General features: G+C 45.9%; 7 protein-coding genes across 8 annotated transcripts; 3 read left to right on the forward strand and 4 right to left on the reverse strand.

Annotated features, from left to right (window-relative positions):
• Positions 1 to 2,117: 2,117 nt before the first annotated feature.
• Positions 2,118 to 4,364, reverse strand: LOC108049078 (homeobox protein orthopedia). 2 transcript variants are annotated; one of them, XM_017130126.1, is made up of 4 exons: positions 3,871 to 4,364; positions 3,460 to 3,725; positions 2,647 to 3,391; positions 2,118 to 2,585 (listed from the first exon to the last, which is right to left on the reverse strand). In XM_017130126.1, the coding sequence occupies exons 1-3, from the start codon at positions 3,909 to 3,911 to the stop codon at positions 2,658 to 2,660; spliced, it is 1,041 nt and encodes a 346-aa protein (XP_016985615.1). In that variant the 5' UTR covers positions 3,912 to 4,364; the 3' UTR covers positions 2,118 to 2,585; positions 2,647 to 2,657. The 2 variants fall into 2 exon arrangements, with proteins under 2 accessions (XP_016985615.1, XP_016985614.1); XM_017130125.1 differs by having other exon boundaries at positions 2,119 to 3,391.
• A 1,004-nt stretch (positions 4,365 to 5,368) lies between these two features.
• Positions 5,369 to 6,213, forward strand: LOC108049077. The gene is made up of 3 exons (XM_017130123.1): positions 5,369 to 5,428; positions 5,543 to 5,881; positions 5,940 to 6,213. The coding sequence occupies exons 1-3, from the start codon at positions 5,402 to 5,404 to the stop codon at positions 6,183 to 6,185; spliced, it is 612 nt and encodes a 203-aa protein (XP_016985612.1). The 5' UTR covers positions 5,369 to 5,401; the 3' UTR covers positions 6,186 to 6,213.
• An 18-nt stretch (positions 6,214 to 6,231) lies between these two features.
• Positions 6,232 to 7,499, reverse strand: LOC108049076. The gene is made up of 3 exons (XM_017130122.1): positions 7,302 to 7,499; positions 6,904 to 7,214; positions 6,232 to 6,849 (listed from the first exon to the last, which is right to left on the reverse strand). Exons 1-3 carry the CDS (start codon positions 7,357 to 7,359, stop codon positions 6,730 to 6,732), a joined length of 489 nt encoding a protein of 162 aa, XP_016985611.1. The 5' UTR covers positions 7,360 to 7,499; the 3' UTR covers positions 6,232 to 6,729.
• Positions 7,500 to 7,753: 254 nt separating this feature from the next.
• LOC108049115 (inositol polyphosphate multikinase) lies at positions 7,754 to 9,018 on the forward strand. The gene has a single exon (XM_017130183.1). It carries the CDS (start codon positions 7,870 to 7,872, stop codon positions 8,836 to 8,838), a length of 969 nt encoding a protein of 322 aa, XP_016985672.1. The 5' UTR covers positions 7,754 to 7,869; the 3' UTR covers positions 8,839 to 9,018.
• Positions 9,019 to 9,353: 335 nt separating this feature from the next.
• LOC108049114 (splicing factor 3B subunit 1) lies at positions 9,354 to 13,823 on the reverse strand. Its single transcript, XM_017130181.2, has 3 exons — positions 13,714 to 13,823; positions 12,857 to 13,548; positions 9,354 to 12,730 (listed from the first exon to the last, which is right to left on the reverse strand). The coding sequence occupies exons 1-3, from the start codon at positions 13,739 to 13,741 to the stop codon at positions 9,428 to 9,430; spliced, it is 4,023 nt and encodes a 1,340-aa protein (XP_016985670.1). The 5' UTR covers positions 13,742 to 13,823; the 3' UTR covers positions 9,354 to 9,427.
• Positions 13,824 to 14,784: 961 nt separating this feature from the next.
• LOC108049131 (protein Notchless) lies at positions 14,785 to 16,557 on the forward strand. The gene is made up of 4 exons (XM_017130205.2): positions 14,785 to 15,827; positions 15,892 to 16,242; positions 16,299 to 16,425; positions 16,484 to 16,557. The coding sequence occupies exons 1-4, from the start codon at positions 14,849 to 14,851 to the stop codon at positions 16,494 to 16,496; spliced, it is 1,470 nt and encodes a 489-aa protein (XP_016985694.2). The 5' UTR covers positions 14,785 to 14,848; the 3' UTR covers positions 16,497 to 16,557.
• Positions 16,558 to 16,575: 18 nt separating this feature from the next.
• On the reverse strand, positions 16,576 to 18,711 carry LOC108049130 (pseudouridine-metabolizing bifunctional protein C1861.05). The gene has a single exon (XM_017130204.2). It carries the CDS (start codon positions 18,661 to 18,663, stop codon positions 16,576 to 16,578), a length of 2,088 nt encoding a protein of 695 aa, XP_016985693.2. The 5' UTR covers positions 18,664 to 18,711.
• Between the last annotated feature and the right edge of the window lie 829 nt (positions 18,712 to 19,540).

Raw genomic sequence — 19,540 nt, forward strand, 5'->3', positions numbered from 1 at the left:
ATATAAACAAACGTTAGAGAAATTACAGCACAAAAGCCGAGCAAGGAGCAGCTCTCAGCTCTCTCTCGCAGGATGTCTTAATAACACACTCATGCTTTATATCCTTATATACCCACCTCCCTTCCCAACTCCCCCGCTTTCCCTTGATCCTTGTCCCTTGCTTCACAAGGAACCGACGCTTATTTGACTATCGATTAAAGTTTGTGGTCCTTGTGCACACAGCCCCGAGTGGCGAATGCTCGTAATAATACCGAAGAAAAGATTTTCGATTAATTTTAAATGTGTCAGAGCAAGGAGTAAGAAAAAGTTTCTGTCTAGCCCAGACAGAAAAAATAATTATGTCGAAACTAAATATGATTTAAAGAAGCTGGAGATCTGAAAACAAATTTCTTTATTATAGGTTAAAATGATTTAGGATTAGAGTCTAAGGCTTACAACTTTTGAATGAGAACTTCAACATACAAATATTTTTTATTTATAGAACAATAAATCAAAGAAAGGTTTTTTTCTTAGTATTTTTAAATATTGTAAAATTATTTATATTATTTTTTACCATTTGCCAGGTCTTGTTAAGATAGTAAATCCGCCATTTCATCACTTTTAAAAAAAGACCTCCGAATTTCAGTACGCATTGCTGCGCGGCCTCATAACAAAAGATTATCCAATGGCAACCAGCCGCATCCTCATCCGCATCCAAGGGCCGCCATGTCAACGTCAACCCTCGACCGGGGATAATGAACTTTTTTGGCCATCCGAGCGTGCTGGTGTGTATCTGATTCTGCGGCCTGTCCGCCCGCTGCGACATCCACCTCAGCCTCAATTAGCTTATTGTCCTCGTCGTTGTCAGCTGCAAAATGGCTGACAGCATCCACAAAGGGGGTTGCTGGTGGACTGGGGAGCAGGATGGCATTAGGTGGCCCTTGGCCTCGCAAAATCCACAAGGAGCTTGCCAAGGTGTTAAGCTAGCTGAGCTGGGTGCCCCCAGCACCCAATCTTTCCCTCTGACGGGCCTTTCCCAGTTCCACCTTCTTAAAATCTTCGGCTTAAGTCTTGGAGCTTTGTCGGCCCAGGAAGTGTCTTAATCAAGCCAGGGACCCTCACGTGACCCTCACTTCAATTCAATATTATTAAAATTCCATGTTAATTAAGACTTAATACCGGAAAAGATTAAGCAACATTTGGTACGAGCCCTTATAAATATTTTCTAAATTTATATTGAAGAGAAACTTTACACAAAAGTGCTCACAAGAATCTCTTTTACTAAAAATCCATCCAAAGATATAAAACGAATTTTTAACATAATATTGTTATTAAGCCAATTCAGAACTCTAAATTGAAGATCAGTATTTTTATTATATATTATTATTAGTTGGTCAGCAAAATCATTCTGACGAGTTTAATTGTTTTGAATTTTTAAATTTTTTCGATTTTTCCAATGAAAAATGATTTTTGTGATCTTTTTACTGAAATTACAAGGGTATACAAAAGCTATTTTTTAACGTATGCCATTCTTTAAAGTCATATTCTTTAATTGAAAGCAGCCAATTCTAGATTTTAAATTTTCTTTGAAAAAGAAATGTAAACAAAAAGACTGTTTATTAGATTTACATTATAAATATGCTATTAAAAACACATTGAATACAATTTAAAAGTCTATTACTGCATTATTTAAATCCAACTTTACCAACTCCGCCATTTGCCACCCTCCTTATGCCCTTATCGCTTTGAGCTTTTCCTAAGCCGAGGCGGCTTTTAAATAAAGTTTAGGAGTCCTTCTCTAAGACTGCTTAGTTTCAGGACCTGCAGGTCCAACGTTAATCACAGTAAATGGAAACTACAGTCAGGAGAGCGGCACAGAGAAGGTCTTTGGCAATTGTTAAAAAGCAAAGCAAATGTTATTGCCGAACAAACATAACCGAAACCCGAAATCCATTCAAATCGCACAATTAGTTTGCCTCTAATCCGAGCCACAAATAAGGCGTGTGCAGAAGGGTGGGGCGTGGCAGGAGCGTAGGGGGATTCAATTGTTAGGCACACACATGCGGAATCCATAAAAGCTTAAACAGAACCTCGCCAGAAAAGGTAGCCATACTCGAAGCCAAGGACTCAAATTCCACTCTTCATACATCCAATTTTTCATGGCGATATTCACTGAAACAGAATTTTCTTAAAGTTTTAGGAAATAAATAGTAATCAATAAAAAACCTAAAAATATAACTATTTCAGTTTTCAGTTTTCCTCGTGAACAATTCAAATTAGTTTCTTCGTGTGTTTAACACTTTTTTATAATCTTAAAGTTCTGCTTTATTTTTTCATTAAGTTACAGATTCTCCTAAACTAAGCAACGTTTCCAAATCGGAAATTTTAAAACTATGTCTCGATAAATCATAAAAAGAATCAATAAAATTTACCAAAATGATTAGTATTTCGAAATATTTTTTGTAAAGTGTGGCGACCTTATTTGGTCATGAACTTAGGCTACGGCTTATCGACATTGACTAGAAAACAATAATAGAACTAGAACAGGCTTCTCACTTCATTTTTCCCCTCTATCCACCTTTATTTCCACATAAAAGATGGAGCGTCTGCAATTAAAGCTAGGATTGGATTCATTTTAGTCAATGTTTAACTAAGCAAAGAATTCACCTAATTTGGATTTACAAGACATCGCTGGTGATGACACCAGCTCCCACTGAGCCGCCTTCGTGATGGTGATGATGCAGTTGCTCCACCAGATCAGCGATCCCCTCAACGCCAATGCTCAAGGAGGGCAGCGTCTTGTCCAGTACCAAAAGTGAGGGAGGCGTCTTGGGGTCGCCCTCTTCCATGCCAAAGGAGGACATGCCAATCCCCTCCAGGCAAAGTTCATTAGAGGAGCCAACCAGCTGGGAGTGGCCCACGTAGGACTGCATTTGCGACTGCTCCATACTGAGGATGCAGTCCGCCTTGAAGCTGTCGATCGTGAACTGGTCCACGTCCACGCTGAGGAACTTCATCTCATCGTAGGCGGAGGAGCCATCGGTCATGTCCAGGTTCAAGGAGGCGGCGAATTCCAGACCCTGGTGATGCTGCTGCTGGCTCTGCTGATGCTGCTGGTGAGGATTCTGATGGGCTTGGAGCTGTTGTGGCGGGTGCTGTTGCTGAAGTTGGTTTTCTGGGTCCATCTGCGGTTGTGTCTGCGCTTGCGTTTGGGGTGGATAGGTGGACCATTCCATGGAGAGACCACTGCCACCTCTTTCCAGTCCAAGGTGGTCAATGTTAAGGTTAAGGAAAATATTCGGCGACAGTCGGGAGGGCGACATGGCTCCTGTGCCGTAGGAAGCCTTGAGTTCGTTGTCCAGGGAGTTGGAGGATTGCGGTGGAGTATCCGGCAACAGGGTACCACCTCCACCTAAAATGGGTTTAAGAAAAGCTATACTTATTGCAAAGGTACACCGCCAAATCCTTTGTGATTCCTACCCAGTGCACTGTCCAGTTGACCCAGCACAGCACTGTCGTCATAGGCCACGTCGAGATCCAGTGCTCCCTCCTTGTACTCCCCGCCAGGACCGACGATCTTCTCCTGCTTGCGCCACTTGGCCCGCCGGTTCTGGAACCACACCTGCACCCGTGCCTCCGTCAAATCGATGCGAACGGCCAGCTCCTCCCGGAAGAACACGTCCGGATAGTGGGTCCGCTGGAATGCCCTTTCCAGCTCCTGCAGCTGCAGTGTGTTGAATGTGGTCCTGTGGCGGTAAGACAGTAGAATATATATATTAAAATAAAATAATATATTAAAATAAATAAAATATATATATTTTTTTAAGTCCCTTAAAGTATTTACTATTGCTTTGTCGTCAGTCATTACAAATAATTTATTTCTTATATTACCTGTATCTTCTCTGCTTGCGCTTCATTGTGCCTTTGTCCATGCGAATCCTGAGTTAGCTGTGGTTGGGAATAGACGGATGCAGTAGGTGGTTAGGGGCACTAGCCCGCTGTGGTGTAGCCTGGATCTCGCTCAATCTCAATATCTTCCTTTGCGTGGATGGGGGTCTTCAAGCCCGTCGTGACATAGTCGCCGAGTGTTTTTCTATTTTTTAACGATTTTCGTCGACACTTTGAGGGCTTCGCGGCGATGCTTCTTTTCGCTTTTCCGCTTCAGAAAATTCGACGGCGGAATAACTGTACAACAACAATGACGACGAAAACGGATGAAGTCTCCCCAGGAATGCAGCTGCAGAGCTCAGCATAAATCCGCCACCAGAGGAAGCAGCATCTCCCCGCAATTCCCGTATTCTTACACTCGGTTTTAGCAGTTTGATGGCGGGGGCTGTCAGATTGTCCGGCTGTGCATGTCAAACTGTGTAGCACGGGCAATGTTCTTGCCTCGACGACGCGAATTCGACTGAGGAGGATTTGGATATCCACAGCGGACAGTGCTACCCGTCGACGGAAGCCCTAGAAGTCGCCCATAGTCACTGCACCTCACACACTCGCGGGTTCCCTACGCGTAGAGGTCTATTCTATAGACTCCAGAGTCCCCATAGCGCAAAGGTCTGACCCGGTCTAGCCTAATGGACAGTCGTTCTAGCCGGACGCGGTTCGTTATGCCAGAGGCGCTGCACCTGACCCAAGCTGGCCAAAATGTGAGCTCATAGTTGCTTGCGACAGGAGCGGATCTCAGAGGATGTAACTGGAGAACATACTACACTAATTTATATAAACTCCGTTTTTAGGTATAACTTTTAAGCCTTCTTTTTACAACATATATTTCTCTTTATATAATCCAAGATATGCAAGATTTATTTAAATGGCTATATTAAAGCCAAGAACTGACATTTCCCAATTAACCCCACTCCATTAAGTTGCTTCCTCTGCAAAGGGAAATTCCGAAAAATTGAAATCCAATCGGAAGTCCACTCAAACCAAGCCCTCTTACTCAAAAGTTTGCTACAGCAAAACGTTTTTGGAGCTATTTCGGAACCCAAGAACCCACCCTGGTCAACGTCATCGAATGGAAGGCAGATTGTCCTTTGCCTGTGTCCAGTGTACACATGTCTGGGTCAGTGGGCTTCCTTTGAGTACTCCCACTCCCATTTCCACACCCGAACCCTCAACCTCTGCCGACACTTGAGGCCTTAAAGCCATTTCCCCATAGAAAGCCGGAAAAAAGTATAAATAGCCAAGCGACTCAACCCCATCAGCCAGGCCACTTGAGCCTGGCGTGGTTTGCCATTGTTGTGGCGTCAACAGTTGAGCCCATTGTTTCATACTGTCCAGGTGACGGACCGTAATGGATGCTGCTGCTCTCCACACATCTCGGCCACAAAAGGTAATCCGAGCGGCGGCCTTTGTCCTGGATGGGTATAAATGTGGTTGACTTCTTGGTCAGAGCCGCAAAAGGAGTTCAGCGCTGGTCATGCAAAGATCTAGCAGGATGCCGTGGGTAAGTCTCTGATGTGTGATCGGAAACACATAAAATCTCAAGTAAAATGGATGGTAAAGGGAAACAGAAAGAACACAGAAAATAGTTGGATAAGCAACCTCTTTCCTCCCCAAGCTGTCCGTTTCCATAACTGCGCTGGCGCTACTTAGCCTGACAAATAACGGATACGCCAATCTATACTCCAGTGATGGAGTCTTCGACGAGATGGTGGGTCTAAAAGGTTGCGAGCCGCAATGCCTGGAACAGCAGGCGGAGGAGCAGCAATCCGATCGCAGTACGTCAAAGATGCTGAGTGCCCTTTTCGGCTTCGGTCCCAGCACTCCACATCCCACAGGGATTGCGATGGCGATGCCCCATCAGCTGCCGCCGATGTATTACAACGATTTCTATGAGGATTTGTTGACCACCAAACGCAACGATGTCCACTCCACAGGCTGCGATTGCAAAGTTACGGTTTGTTGGGCTACCATAAGCACCAATGGATGTTCACAGCTTTTTTCCAATCTTCTAGAACGAGCTCAAGGATTTGGGCAACATGCACTTTCCCCGCTATTTGATGAATGCTGTTTGCGAATCGCGTTCTGGACGGAATATGGCCAAGTGCACTCACGGTTCTAACTGCAGGCCACTGGAGTACAAGGTAAAGGTACTGCAACAGGTTTTACCTTCAGACCATCCCAACTCCTGGATAAGCAACGAGCAAACGTGGCAGTTCACAACCGTCACAGTAAACGCCGGCTGCTTTTGCGCCAAGTGACTAAAAAGTTTTAAGAAATTGCCGATGTGTAAATTTAAAACACTTGTTTATTAAAGCGCCAAAAAGACGCCAATATTGCTTTATTGCAGGCGGTAGATTCAATTTGGAATAGGTTGTAATTTATAAGACACATACAGATAAGATAAGTCATGGATTATAATGATATGTTGAGCTTTACATGTCATATGTCATATTTTAGATAAATCTATAGGTAGAATTTTGTGCAGGTGTACTTAATTATTTTAACTCTATAAAACAACAAGGCAGTCTAATTAAATTAAATCAAATTTATGTAACAGATTTGAAAAATATGGAACGGAAAAATCTTTTAAGACAATACATTACAGGATGAAAGGATGTTTTCAATTAAGAATAAGAATGTAACTCGTAAAATATTCTATAATTTCAAAGACGTCAAGTTAGTACTTTGAACGATTTCATAACTTACTGGCTGGTCAAGGCACTTGGACGGTTTACTAAACAAATGGACGGTGGAATCTACTTAGCTTATGGACGGATTTGTCAGGTTAATACAACGGAGCGTTCATAGGATGCCAATAGCTTTCGAGGCTAGGGAACTTTGAATGAGCCAATTTCCAAGGCCCAAAAGAGTGATGGCCAGGGTCAAACTGACTCCATATCCTTTTCTTGAGGGAGCACCACTCTGTAATATGTTAAGATTAGTTAGTTATCCCTTTACTATTTCATTTCTACCCACAATCACAAAGTAGTTGCACCGATCTCCCTGACAGCACTCATTGCAGGCCCAATCCTCGTACCAGATGTGGGTGCAGTACAGCTGCATATATCTTTTCCTCTTGGACTGGCACTGCTCCTTAGTCATGCATCTCTTAGAGACGTAATACTGCTTCAGGGCTCCCTCAGAGAAGTACGGTTGGGATCCCCAACGGATCTCCGTGCCACAGACGTTCTCGAAGGCCTCGCAAGTCTTGATTGTGTTCAGGCACTTTTCCGTGTTGCCCGTCTGGTTGGAGCACACATAGCACTCCAATCCGGCAACGAAGCTTACTAAAAATACATAATTTATATAAATTATACCAAGCAAAACAATATTTAGGTGTGGCCCAAACTCGGGCTTCTAAACTGAAGACTCACCTTGCGAGCACAAGTAAATTGCGGCAACCGCCACCAGGGCTATCTCCCAGGATTTCATCGGTTATATCTTAAGTAATCTCGATCGGTAAATACCAGATAAGCTGAAGGTAAATAAACGCGTTAAATTAACAAAACAAAACCACTCCCAAAAAAAACATTAGCAACAATCAGAAGAACACGTTCGTTTACCAGCACTACTTTTTCGGCTGTATGCAACACTGTAGTGCTGCCACCTGTGGCGCTCGGTATCCATTACGACTTAATAAGAGAAGAAAGAAAAAGAAAAATTTTTAAATGGCACGTTGTATTATTCAAACTTCAATCTAGATGTGCATTAAAACTAAATTCAGCTGTGCAAATTATAATGTTTATATTTAGTACAAAACATATTCTCGCCGCAAAATGGCCAAAACTGGCGGAAAGTGAGCCGGCTTGCCATCACTGATTCAGCATTAAGTGCGCGCAACATTTTCTGCGCGAGATTTGCAAAGGCATTCTGATCACCGCCGCCGCCGCTGGTGCTGCTGCTGCTCCCGGTTAAGAAACTATCCCGCGTCACAAAGGACACATGGCCAAGAATGAGCAGGATGTGGAGCAGGAGTTGCCACCGCCTAGGAACCAGCCGGCGATGCCTGAGGGATTCCGACAGCTGAAGACACAGGTGGCCGGCCACACATTCGAGGACTCCAACACAGAGGCGGTGGGTCTACTGCAGGATCCTACTGCCGGATGCGTGCTGAAACCCATGGGAAAACCGGAGTGCGGCGAGCGGGAGCTGCGCTTTTATGAGTCACTCGCAGCGGCAGGTGCTTCAGGTGATAATGACCTTGCCCTGCTCCGCGGTCACGTCCCCCGATTTTACGGCCCCCTGAAACTGGTTGTGAATCAGCGGGAACGTACGTTCCTCCGTCTGGAAGACCTTACGCGTGGGATGAGCCAGCCATGCGTCATGGACGTAAAAATGGGTAAACGAACCTGGGATCCAGAATCCTCGCGTAACAAGCGGAAACTGGAGGAGGCGAAGTACGTAATGTGCAAGCAAAAGCTGGGCCTTTGCTTGCCCGGATTTCAGGTGTATCTTCCCAAAGAAAATGAGCACCCCAAGGAAACAAAAATCCTGCGACATGGAAAGGACTACGGAAAGAGCTTGAGTGTGGAAGGCTTCAAGCAGACCATGGTCTTGTTCTTCAATGCAAGCGATTCCAAGACCAAAAGAGCGAGAACGGAGCTGCTCCTGAAAGAAGTGCTGCGCCAGCTGCAAGAGATCCTCTCTTGGTTTAATAGCCAACGCTTGCTGCATTTCTATGCCAGCTCTTTGCTCATCTGCTACGATTACTCGAGAATGGACCAATCCTCGAAGTGTCAGTCCCTGCTCAATGGCCACCACATCAAAGAAGATCACCCAACCAATTGGGTGCGGGTCAAAATGATTGACTTTGCTCATGTTTATCCAGCGGAAGAGGCCTTGCCAGATGAGAACTACATGTTCGGCCTGAAGAGCCTGATAGATGTTGTCCAATCAATACTCCACCGATGATTATGTAACGGGACCAAGACCACTTAAAGATGTACTTGATGAAGCGGTTCCAATCTCATTGCAGTGAGACACTTTTGTATTATCGCCTAAGCCAAAAGATTAGTCCACAGTAGTATCCCACCTGTTAAGGGGTCGGGTAGCTACTCTAAACTTAGAATAAAACCCCGTTTTTTACATATTCTTGATGTACTTTGGTGCGGGCTGCATTTTGGGGAAATTACAAATCAAAGATGTGAAAGGGATTGCCAGATGCATGACATAATTATGATTATTACTATTTCCGATGAAGTGTCAAAAACCCAAGTAGGTTACCCGATGATTCGACTTTGCATTATCTTTGTAACTACTTCAGACGGACAGTAAATATTAACACTAAATAAAAAATCTATCTAATCTAATGCCAGATAATAAATAGCTGGCGATTATAAATAGAAGAAGATATATGTGATGTAATGCTTTAAGTTTGCATGATATGACAACTAAATTTAAGACATGAGAGATTTAAATTAAAGTCCTTGTTTGGTAAAGTTCAGATTTATTTAATTTTATCTTAAAGAATCTTATTGCTAGCTGATTTAGATGTTTCAACTTAGAGCGCATAGTCCAATTCGTACCGCTCGTACTGGTTCTTTGGATCGTTGGTAATCCGCGGATAACCGGCAATCAGTGCATCCTGACCTCCAATATACAGCGAATTATAGATCTTCCAGTAGACATCCCTCACTTTGCGAGCGGGATGGAACAGTCCCTGCAGTGTATACTGCAGGATCTTGATAGGTCCGAGAGATACTCTCAATCCATCCACTGAGTCCATGAAAGCTTGCACAAGATGAGGGGAGGTCTCAAATATGTTGGGCCACACGTAATTGAGCAGATGCGTCAGGGCATCCTCGCAACCGAAGCCATAGACTCCCAAGGACATGTGTTTAATGGCTGAGCAGGCTGTTTGTCTGTGAACCAGATCTCGATCCATTAGGGCATCTTCCAAAAGTGGGCAGACGGCATAGATGTAGTCCTTTCCCATTTCGCCAATGTATTCGAAAAGGAAGGAGAGGGACTTAAGGACACCATTTTGCACATTCAGCTCGGGTACTCGGTACTCGTTCATCAATGCAGGGAGCACGGTGAAAGGACGACAGGACTCGGCTACAATGGCGATGGCTACCGTGGTGCACACGCGGTTCTGCCGCTCCTGCACTTTTAGATTATTCAGCAGAGTGGCCAAGACGTCGTGGGGACCAATGGCTTTAGCTATGTAGCCAAAGGTGTTGACAGTGGCTCTCCGGATGGCCTTTTTGTGGGCCTTGAGCAGCTCCAGAAGCTCAAAACAGATGCGCATCCATTCGCGAGCAGACACATACTCTGGTCCTCGATCCGCGATGCGTCCCACCAGGTCAATACAGTTCTCTTGTACTTTCTCGTGACGATTCTTTAAAATTGGTGTGAGCCGGGGAAGTAAATCCTTAATGGGAGGCGTCATCTTGGTCATGCCAATCACGTTTACGATAGCCTTCAGGGCTCCCAGGATACTACCCAATACTTCGGGATACTCCTCACCCAAGTATTCGTATAGCACAACACCCAGATGTCCCATTAGCTTCTCCTCCTGACAAGTTTTCATTACCACTGCTATCCTGGAGATCAGATCCGCTGCTTGTTGACGTACTTTCGCAGATTTGTTGTTCAACCGCCAGAGAATCGTACCGCAAATCTGTGGCAAATAGGGCTTAACTCGCTTGCCCAACTGATTCACAATGGTGCCGAAGCCATTTAACATCACCACATCCTCGGTGGTCTGCTCCTGGAAAGCATACAGAATACCATCGATAAGCTGTTCCTCCAGGCGTGAATCGATGTCAGCTGCTCCCAGATTGCCCATGATTTTCTCGACCGTTTCCATCACCATTTTCCGGTACTGTTCGTTCTCATCTTTTAGGTCATCCACCACACGATTGATGATCTCAGAAGCACCAACCTTGTTGGCAATTTCCACGGTGGTGTCAACCAGCTGGCGGTAGTTGCGCCTGTCTAGCGCCATGCGATGATTCCAAAAGAACTTGAAGAAGTGCGGCAGAATTTCCTCTTTGATGTACTGCGGTTCCACACCATCGGTGGCACAACACTGCTTCACCACCTTCAAGACGATTTTTTTCATTTCCTCATCTGGGGACTGGAACTCTCGGATCAAGATCAACATCACTTCACGGGTGTAGTAATTTGCATACTCGGCATCCATCAAGGGAATCAAGTAGCCAATGGCTTTGAGGAAGGCGGCCAGGCCTTTGCCTCGATGAGTGCGAATACCCTTCCAAAGAGGTTTCAGTACGGAATCGAAGGATTCAATGCCGTACGGAGTGGCTGCCTCCGCCAGAGCAGCAATGGCCAAGGCTGTAATGGTACGCACCTTCTGCTGTTCATCCACTAATCCGTGTTCGATAATCTCAACCAGAGCTTTCAGATGGGGCAATATAGCGCAACCCATTAGGATAGCTATCTGTTGCACAATCTTGATGCCCGTGTGACGTGCCTGCCAGGATTTCTTTGACTTACACACGGCTTTTAAAAAGGGCAACAAGGAGGGAATACCCAAAGCTGATGCCACAACGGCAAAGGCTCGCGCTGTGGTGTTTCTCACATACTCATCGATGTTGTCAATATCCGGTCTCATAGTAGAGATCATGGTGGCCAAACCAGCAGCCTTGGCCAGATTAGAAATTATTTCTCTGCCTTCTATGCGAGCATAATGATCTTCATCAATCAAGAGCGGTTCTATGACCACCAAAATCTTGTGCACATAGGGACGCACTAAATCATCGAGTTTGTACAGAACGCGATCGATTACTTTGACCAGCAAATGTCGCTCTTGATCCTCCAAAGTAGGCGACATAAGCAACGGAAGAATCTGGTTGAACAAAGGACCTGCACCAAATTCCCTGGCTTTATCTGTAATCTGCCTCAAAGCTGATTTTCGCATGGGTGGCGAACCATTCTTGATGGTCAGCAGGAGCTTCATGATCTTGCGCTCCTTGAGCTCTTCGGGCGACAAAGCATCTTCATTGACGTCCACTAGGAGTTTGTCGAAATATTGCGCATCCTCAGGTTTCATAAACGGCAGATTCTGCCCTTTTGGTTGGTTATCCATAAATTTAGCATTTTTATCCTCCACTTGGATGAAGAATCCGGCTGGAGTCCCAGCGATCGGTGTGGGTGTGGCCATCAGCTTTCTGCCGGGAGTGCGGAGTGGAACATAGCCCGCGGGTGGGGGTAAAATTTTGTAGCCAGGCGGAAAGATTTGGTCCAATTCGTCGTCTGTGTAAGGACGGTTCCTTTCATCGATCTCCTTTTCCCAGCGATAGGCCTGCAGTTGTTCGGGCGTCATGGCCGCCAGAGCTCCCGCCGAAGGTGTTGCCATGGCCATTGCCTTGACTCCGATGGGTGTGCTGCCTCCTGGCGTCAGCATAGGCGTAGCATGTCCGGGAGTCGCGTGTGGCGTCATACTAGGTGTCATATTCGGGGTCATAGCATTTGCATTTGTGGGCGTAATAGCAGGCGTAGCATTCGATGGTGTTTCATCCCAGCGAGAACGACGTTTTGAGGCTCCAGGAGTGGACTCGATGGAGATACTCTCCCCGCCGGCTCCGCTTCCTGTGCGATCGGGCTTCGGGGTCTCGGCCCATCCGCTGTGACCGGGAGTTTCGCGCTCTGTCTTTGGCGTCTCATCCCAGCGATTCCTCCGGGCCGACTTCTCGTGTCCAGGTGTCTCATGACCCGGGGTCATGGCGTGAGCTGGTGTGGCGTCCCAGATGCGTGTGCCCAGTCCTGGAGTGGCTCCCGGCGTCTCGCTGCCCTTGTGTCCTGGAGTCTCATCCCAACGGTGGTCTCCGGGAGTTTTCTGCGTGAGAATATTTAATTAATACTACTTACTTAAATTTAATAATATAGAAAATGAATAATAATAACTAAAGTAACTGGACGGAAACGTTGAAAGTGAACATATATTTTTGTTTTCAATACTCACATCTTCCCAAGTGGGCGTAGCGGCGCTGCTGGGCGTGGCCACCTTGGCCGGGATAAAGCTGTCGCTGACTGTTTGATCCCATCTGCCTCGCTTCCTACCGCCGTCCTTAGGAGCAGCCGATTCACCATTCGAAGACGACGACGTGGACGTGGTCTTTACCAGAGTCCCATCCTTGGTTTTCTCGAGGATACGCCGCCGCAGCTCGGTTTCCTCGCCCTTGAGCATCTGCTCCCTCATAATGTCCGTGTAGGTGCGGGAGCCAACATCCGGGGTCTTGCCGCCTTCGGCAAAGGGATCCGCTCGCTCCGGCGAGATGATGATGCGGCGACGCTTCTGCCGGTATTCATCCTCACGATCCGCAATCGTGGGACGCCTGCGATCCGCCATGGGATCCACATCCTCCTTGCCCTGGGTCACGTCCTTCAGTACGGAAGTAGGAGCCGTGTAGGTGGTGCGTTTCTGTGGCACCGGAAAGCCATCGTCCTCGTCCTCGTCCGGATCCTCGGCGTCGTTGGCTGCAATAGAGGTATTGTAGCCCTCGTAGCGCCCCTTCCCCTTTCCCGCATCATCATCGTACAAGTCGCTGTCGAAAAATCCTCCGCTGTCCAGCAATCCCACGCCGGCTGCCGCAGCAGTGGTCTTGGCCAGCTCCGTCTTCTTCTCCTGGATCACGCTGATCTGTGCCTCGATGTCTGCGAGAAAAAATTTGTATAATAAATTGATTTTTAAATGAGACCACCAGCCAAGAAAACCGGTGGTTCCATATTTGTTTGCGCGGGTGTTTTACGTGGGTAAATTTAGTGACCCAAGGTTCCCTGAGACGGTGGTTAACAGTTGGATGCGTTTATTTCGCTTACCTTCATGTGTTCGCGGAATATTTTCCATTATTACAAAATTTTACCAAGACGCGTACATGAAAATCTTTGGATCTTAGAGACGGACTTTCCACGATAGTTCGACAGTGCGAATTCCAGTAGCTATTATCAAAATATGATGAAATACATAAATATAGCTAATAATAAAAATAGCTAGATTTAATGCTTCTTAAATAATTAAGCATTAGATTAAAATAAATAATACAAAATTAGGTATACAGTTACAAAAAAAAAGAATCAAATTAGAGTATAGAATTAGACTTAGAACATAGCTGAAAACTGTCGCTTATCCCAGCAAGCAAATATACATCTATGCATAACATAACTATTTTTCAAAAACAACAGATCACTCAGGAAAAAATAAAAATAAATCTAATGCAAAATAAAGTCAAAATAAAAATATCTTCAATCATCAAATTTGAATCCAGTGTTCGGCTCAAACAGGTTACCACTTTAGAAATGGTCTTAGAACCTAGCAAAAATATTTCGCTTATCATAGTAAGCAAATACATCTTTGCATAACATAAATAATTTTCAAATTCAAATAAATCTATGACTAAATAAAGGCAAAACAAATATAAGCTTAAAATAAATAAAACAAATTATTTAAGGTGCTACAGAAAATAATTAAATTAGAATCCACTTCTGACATAAAACAGGTTACCACTTTAAAATTGGTCTGAAAACCTACCTTAAAACTGTAACTTAAAAGATACAAATATATCTATTGCAACATAAATATATAATTTTTTTTTATTCGCAAAACCAATGGATTTATTAAAAGTGTTCTTTGTGAAACTTAATTGTGCAACTCAAAACCCCTTGTAGTATTCACAGGTTTTCACAGATATGCTCCTCCAAAATATAAATAATAATCTGTATGGAACTGATGGCAAACAACCAAGCAACGATTAAGCAATTACAACTTTAAGGGATGTAAAATATATATTAAGTAATTATTTTACCAATAGCTTAAATATTTTTACGAGAAAAGGAAAATTTATCGATAGTTGGCAAGAGACCAGCTGTGCGATGTTTAGTGATTGGCTCACCACTAACAGACAAGTCGCGGCACGTGTTTATATTTGTTTTGGCCACTTATTGAGCTGCTGCAAACATGTTGGCCAAAAAACAGAAAATGCAGATGGAGACAGACTCTGAGCCGCAGGCTACGCCTCACACGATACAGGCGCGGCTCATTTCGGACACGGGCGAAGAGGCTGGGCCGCCAATCGACCTGCCAGCTGGAATTACCTCCCAGCAACTGGGTCTGATTTGCAACGCTCTGCTGAAAAACGAGGAAGCCACTCCGTATCTGTTCTTCGTGGGCGAGGATGAGATCAAGAAGAGCCTAGAGGACACCCTGGACTTGGCGTCAGTGGATACGGAGAACGTAATCGACATTGTATACCAGCCACAGGCGGTTTTCAAAGTGCGTCCGGTGACAAGATGTACGAGTTCCATGCCAGGTCACGCAGAGGCAGTTGTTTCTCTGAATTTCAGCCCGGACGGGGCTCATCTGGCCAGCGGAAGTGGCGACACTACAGTGCGACTGTGGGATCTTACTACAGAGACGCCCCACTTCACCTGCACGGGTCACAAGCAGTGGGTTTTGTGCGTATCGTGGGCTCCAGATGGCAAACGCTTGGCCAGTGGGTGCAAAGCTGGCTCTATAATCATCTGGGATCCAGAGACAGGCCAACAAAAAGGCCGCCCCCTTAGTGGACACAAAAAGCACATCAACTGTCTCGCCTGGGAGCCATATCACCGGGATCCCGAATGCAGGAAACTTGCTTCCGCCAGTGGAGACGGGGACTGCCGGATCTGGGATGTAAAACTGGGCCAGTGCTTGATGAACATTGCTGGTCACACGAATGCGGTGACAGCCGTGCGCTGGGGAGGGGCGGGCCTTATTTACACATCCTCCAAAGACCGCACAGTCAAGATGTGGCGGTCTGCCGATGGCATCCTTTGCCGCACTTTCTCTGGCCATGCCCACTGGGTTAACAACATCGCACTCAGCACGGACTACGTTCTGCGTACGGGTCCATTCCAGCCGGTCAAGGATCGCTCTAAGAGCCACCTCAGTCTGAGCAGTAATAATTTGATTATTTCGTAATTTAATATTATAAAATCATTCTAAAAATTTTTATTTTATAGCTGAAGAGCTCCAGGAGTCCGCCTTGAAGCGCTACCAAGCCGTTTGTCCAGATGAGGTGGAGTCCCTGGTTTCCTGCTCAGATGACAACACGCTCTATCTGTGGCGCAACAACCAGAACAAGTGTGTGGAGCGCATGACGGGGCACCAGAACGTGGTCAACGATGTGAAATATTCGCCGGATGTGAAGCTGATCGCGTCAGCTTCCTTTGACAAATCGGTGCGTCTGTGGCGGGCACATGATGGTCAGTTCATAGCCACCTTCCGTGGTCATGTGCAGGCTGTTTACACGTTGGCCTGGTCGGCGGACTCCCGCTTGATAGTTTCCGGCAGCAAGGACTCTACACTAAAGGGTAAATACCGAATCGAATATTTTCTGGTCCGGTTTAACCGATGCCCTTTCATTTAGTTTGGAGTGTACAGAGCAAGAAGCTGGCACAGGAGCTACCTGGGCATGCAGATGAGGTGTTTGGAGTCGACTGGGCGCCCGATGGCTCACGAGTAGCCTCTGGAGGCAAGGACAAAGTCATAAAGCTGTAAGTTGTAAAAACTGAACTTCTTAAACGATTTCAATTGGTTAATTGCATCTTTCAGATGGGCCTACTAGACAACTTCATCTTGTATATTTTAAGAAAATACTTAGGAATAAAGCAAAGGACCTGAGTAAATTCATTTGTTCTCTTCATCTAAATGCTTTGCTGTTGGATGATTTTTACAGTTTGCTTGTAGCGGCTCTCAAAGGTTTCTGGATTCGAGAAGTAGGTGCTAGGCACTGCGGACTCGGATTGCAGGGCCTTCTCCGCGGCCACAAAACCAGCGGCCACGCACTCATTTAGGATGCGCCCCCGCAGCAGGGCAGTGATGAATCCCGCACAGAAACTATCGCCCGCTCCCGAGACATTGACAATGTTGTGAACCATAGGAGCGGCATAGAAGCGAGTGCAGTGGGGCGGCGTGGATTTGCTTACGTCCAAGAGCAGTCTGGAATCATTGTCCGCATCCTGTCGATAGCTTAGGAGCACCCCGTGGTCCCCTAACGTGGCTATGATGCAGTTGAAGTGGCAGTCGATTTTCTTAATCATGGATTTCGCCTGTTGCAGGAGGTCCGCTTGTGGCAGCTTTGTATTTTGACTCCAGTTTACAGGTTGCCCGGTTATAGCCTCCGTGATGGTCTTTAACTCTTCGAGATTCGGTTTTATCATGCGTATGTTTTTGGTCAGCTCTGGCAGCAGTTTAAACGGCTTCCCTGCTATGAACATATCCGTGGGCTCGAAGAAGACGGGAATCTTGTTTTTTTGGGCCTGATGCAGAATGCTGGCCATCGCCTGCTCCGAGATGTTGCTATCCATGATGATGAGAGGGGCTTCCCGAAAGAGTTGATGGTGCGCCTGAAGGGTTTCCGGTGTAATACTCTGGTGAATTTCCATGTTGCCCAGGATCAGCTTACAATCCCCAAATTTATCAAAGATCAGGGAGCACAATGAGGTACTATGGCTATCCGCCAGGACTAGACCCCGCTTCAGCGCCTTTGGCATCATCTGGAGCAGCGTTTGGCCCATCTGGTCGTTGCCCACGGCGGAAATCAGGTTCACATCACCGTATAGTTTGTAAATGCCCTCCGCGATGTTCCGACCCACTCCACCTGCTGCCTGTTTAGCGACTGCTGAGTATGTGGCTCCATCCAGCTTCATGTCGCGATTATGGTCGTCTACTGTAAAAGAGAGATCCAAAATCGAAGCTCCCACAACCAGAGGTTTCCTGTCGAAAGTTTTTGGCTCTGGATTTTCGGTATTTGTGGAGACCTCGCAAAGAGAAGCTGCAATTTTTGCAGCCACTTTGGCATTATTTTTGATCAGAGCTATGTTGGATTTGAGGCTCTTTCCTTCGGTGATCTTGGCGATGGCGGCGAGCAAAAACGGAGTGACATCCTTGCCCGAAACTCCGTGGGCCTTGGCTTGGGCAGATGCTTTCTTGATTGCGTCCTCAATTTTGGATTTGTCCGCAGCAAACTCCTCAGGAATAGGAACTCCAATAAGCAGCCCCGACTCCATTTTTAGTTCCTTCCAGGATCGTAGCAGCTCCGCCGCCTCCTTTGCACTATTGAGGTTATAGGGCACCGTACATCCGCTATCTCGTGTGTAGAAATCCGGAAACACGCCACCGGGACTCTCGAAACTGGCCACACACACGCCTTGCGTCTCCAAGTACTCCAGCGTTCGGGGAATGTCCAGGATGGATTTGACGCCGCTACAAACCACGGCCACCGGAGTGCGACCCAGCTCGGTGAGGTCCGCGGAAACATCCAGGGACTCGTGGCCATCGCGATGGACCCCGCCAATTCCTCCTGTGGCGAACACCTGGATTCCCACGCGGTGGGCAATAAGCATGGTTGCGGCTACTGTGGTGCCGCCACTCTGCTTTCTGGACACCACGAATGGCAGGTCTCTCCGGGAGCACTTGATCACCTGATCCCTGGGCTTCTTGGCCAGCGTGTTGAGCTCCTCGGGCGTAAGGCCGACCTTGATCCGCCCGTCCAGAATCCCAATGGTCGCGGGTGTAGCCCCGTTAAGGCGGACTTGCTCCTCCACCGCCAGCGCCGTAAGAACGTTTTCCGGCATCGGCATTCCGTGGGTTATGATTGTGGATTCCAGGGCCACCACCGGCTTTTTGTGTTGCAGCGCCTGCCGGATCTCCGGATGGAGCACGATGTGCAGAGCCCGGCGCACCAGCCGGACTTCGGGAAACGGAAACAGAAAGCATCTCCGGAGCAACATCGAAATCAAATCAAAACAAATCAAAAGCACGCCTGCTGATCTACAGGTGATGGGACAAGTGTGACCGTTTTAAGAGTTAACGGATTTCCGTCTAAGAATATTTGAATATTCTAATGGTTATATCGTAAAATTAACGAAAAATCTACCCCAAAATACAAAACAAGTGGAAAACCCATTTTTTTTAGAGAATTAAGCCACAATCTATTAGAAGTATGTGAGTCACTTTAAATTCGGATGTCTGTAAGAAATTATATGGGCTTAGAAGAGCAGGTTTGAGGTCACTTTTCCGCAAATTTTTCAAAAATTATAAAAATGACGAAAAATTGACCCAAATTTACAAATCAAGATGAGTACGCAAATTTTAAGAGGATTAAAGAACAGTCATTTTAAATTATGCCATTTTGAAATTGGATGTCTGTAAGAAAAATTATGGGATAAGAAGTTCAGGTTTTAGGTGACTTTTCTGCAAGTCCATTTTTAGAATAATTGGAAGGGGTTTGCCAATGAGTTGATGTTCTCCTCCAACACACAAGAGTAGGAGATTTCAGTGACACACCGTTATAAAATTGACAAGTATTTATCATTCTTTAAAAGATGTCTACAATATATTCAGCAATGCTGAATGACCGGGGTCATGAAGGTCAGGTACATTCATATATATACATAATTACTATATCCGAAATGGTTTGTACAGTATCCACAAAGTATGTTTATTGTAAGACATAATACGATACAAATCATTCCGCCATCGAAGGCAATCCTTATCAAACATCCCACATTTCAAGTGATTCTGCGAGCGAAACTGGCAGTGAGAAAAGTGCCCAGTCTATTTTCGGGACTCATCCCATCCTATGCCCCGTCATCAGTCCCACTCCCA

Source organism: Drosophila rhopaloa, unplaced genomic scaffold (assembly GCF_018152115.1).
Source record: "Drosophila rhopaloa isolate 14029-0021.01 unplaced genomic scaffold, ASM1815211v1 contig_2, whole genome shotgun sequence".
Lineage (NCBI taxonomy): Eukaryota > Metazoa > Arthropoda > Insecta > Diptera > Drosophilidae > Drosophila > Drosophila rhopaloa.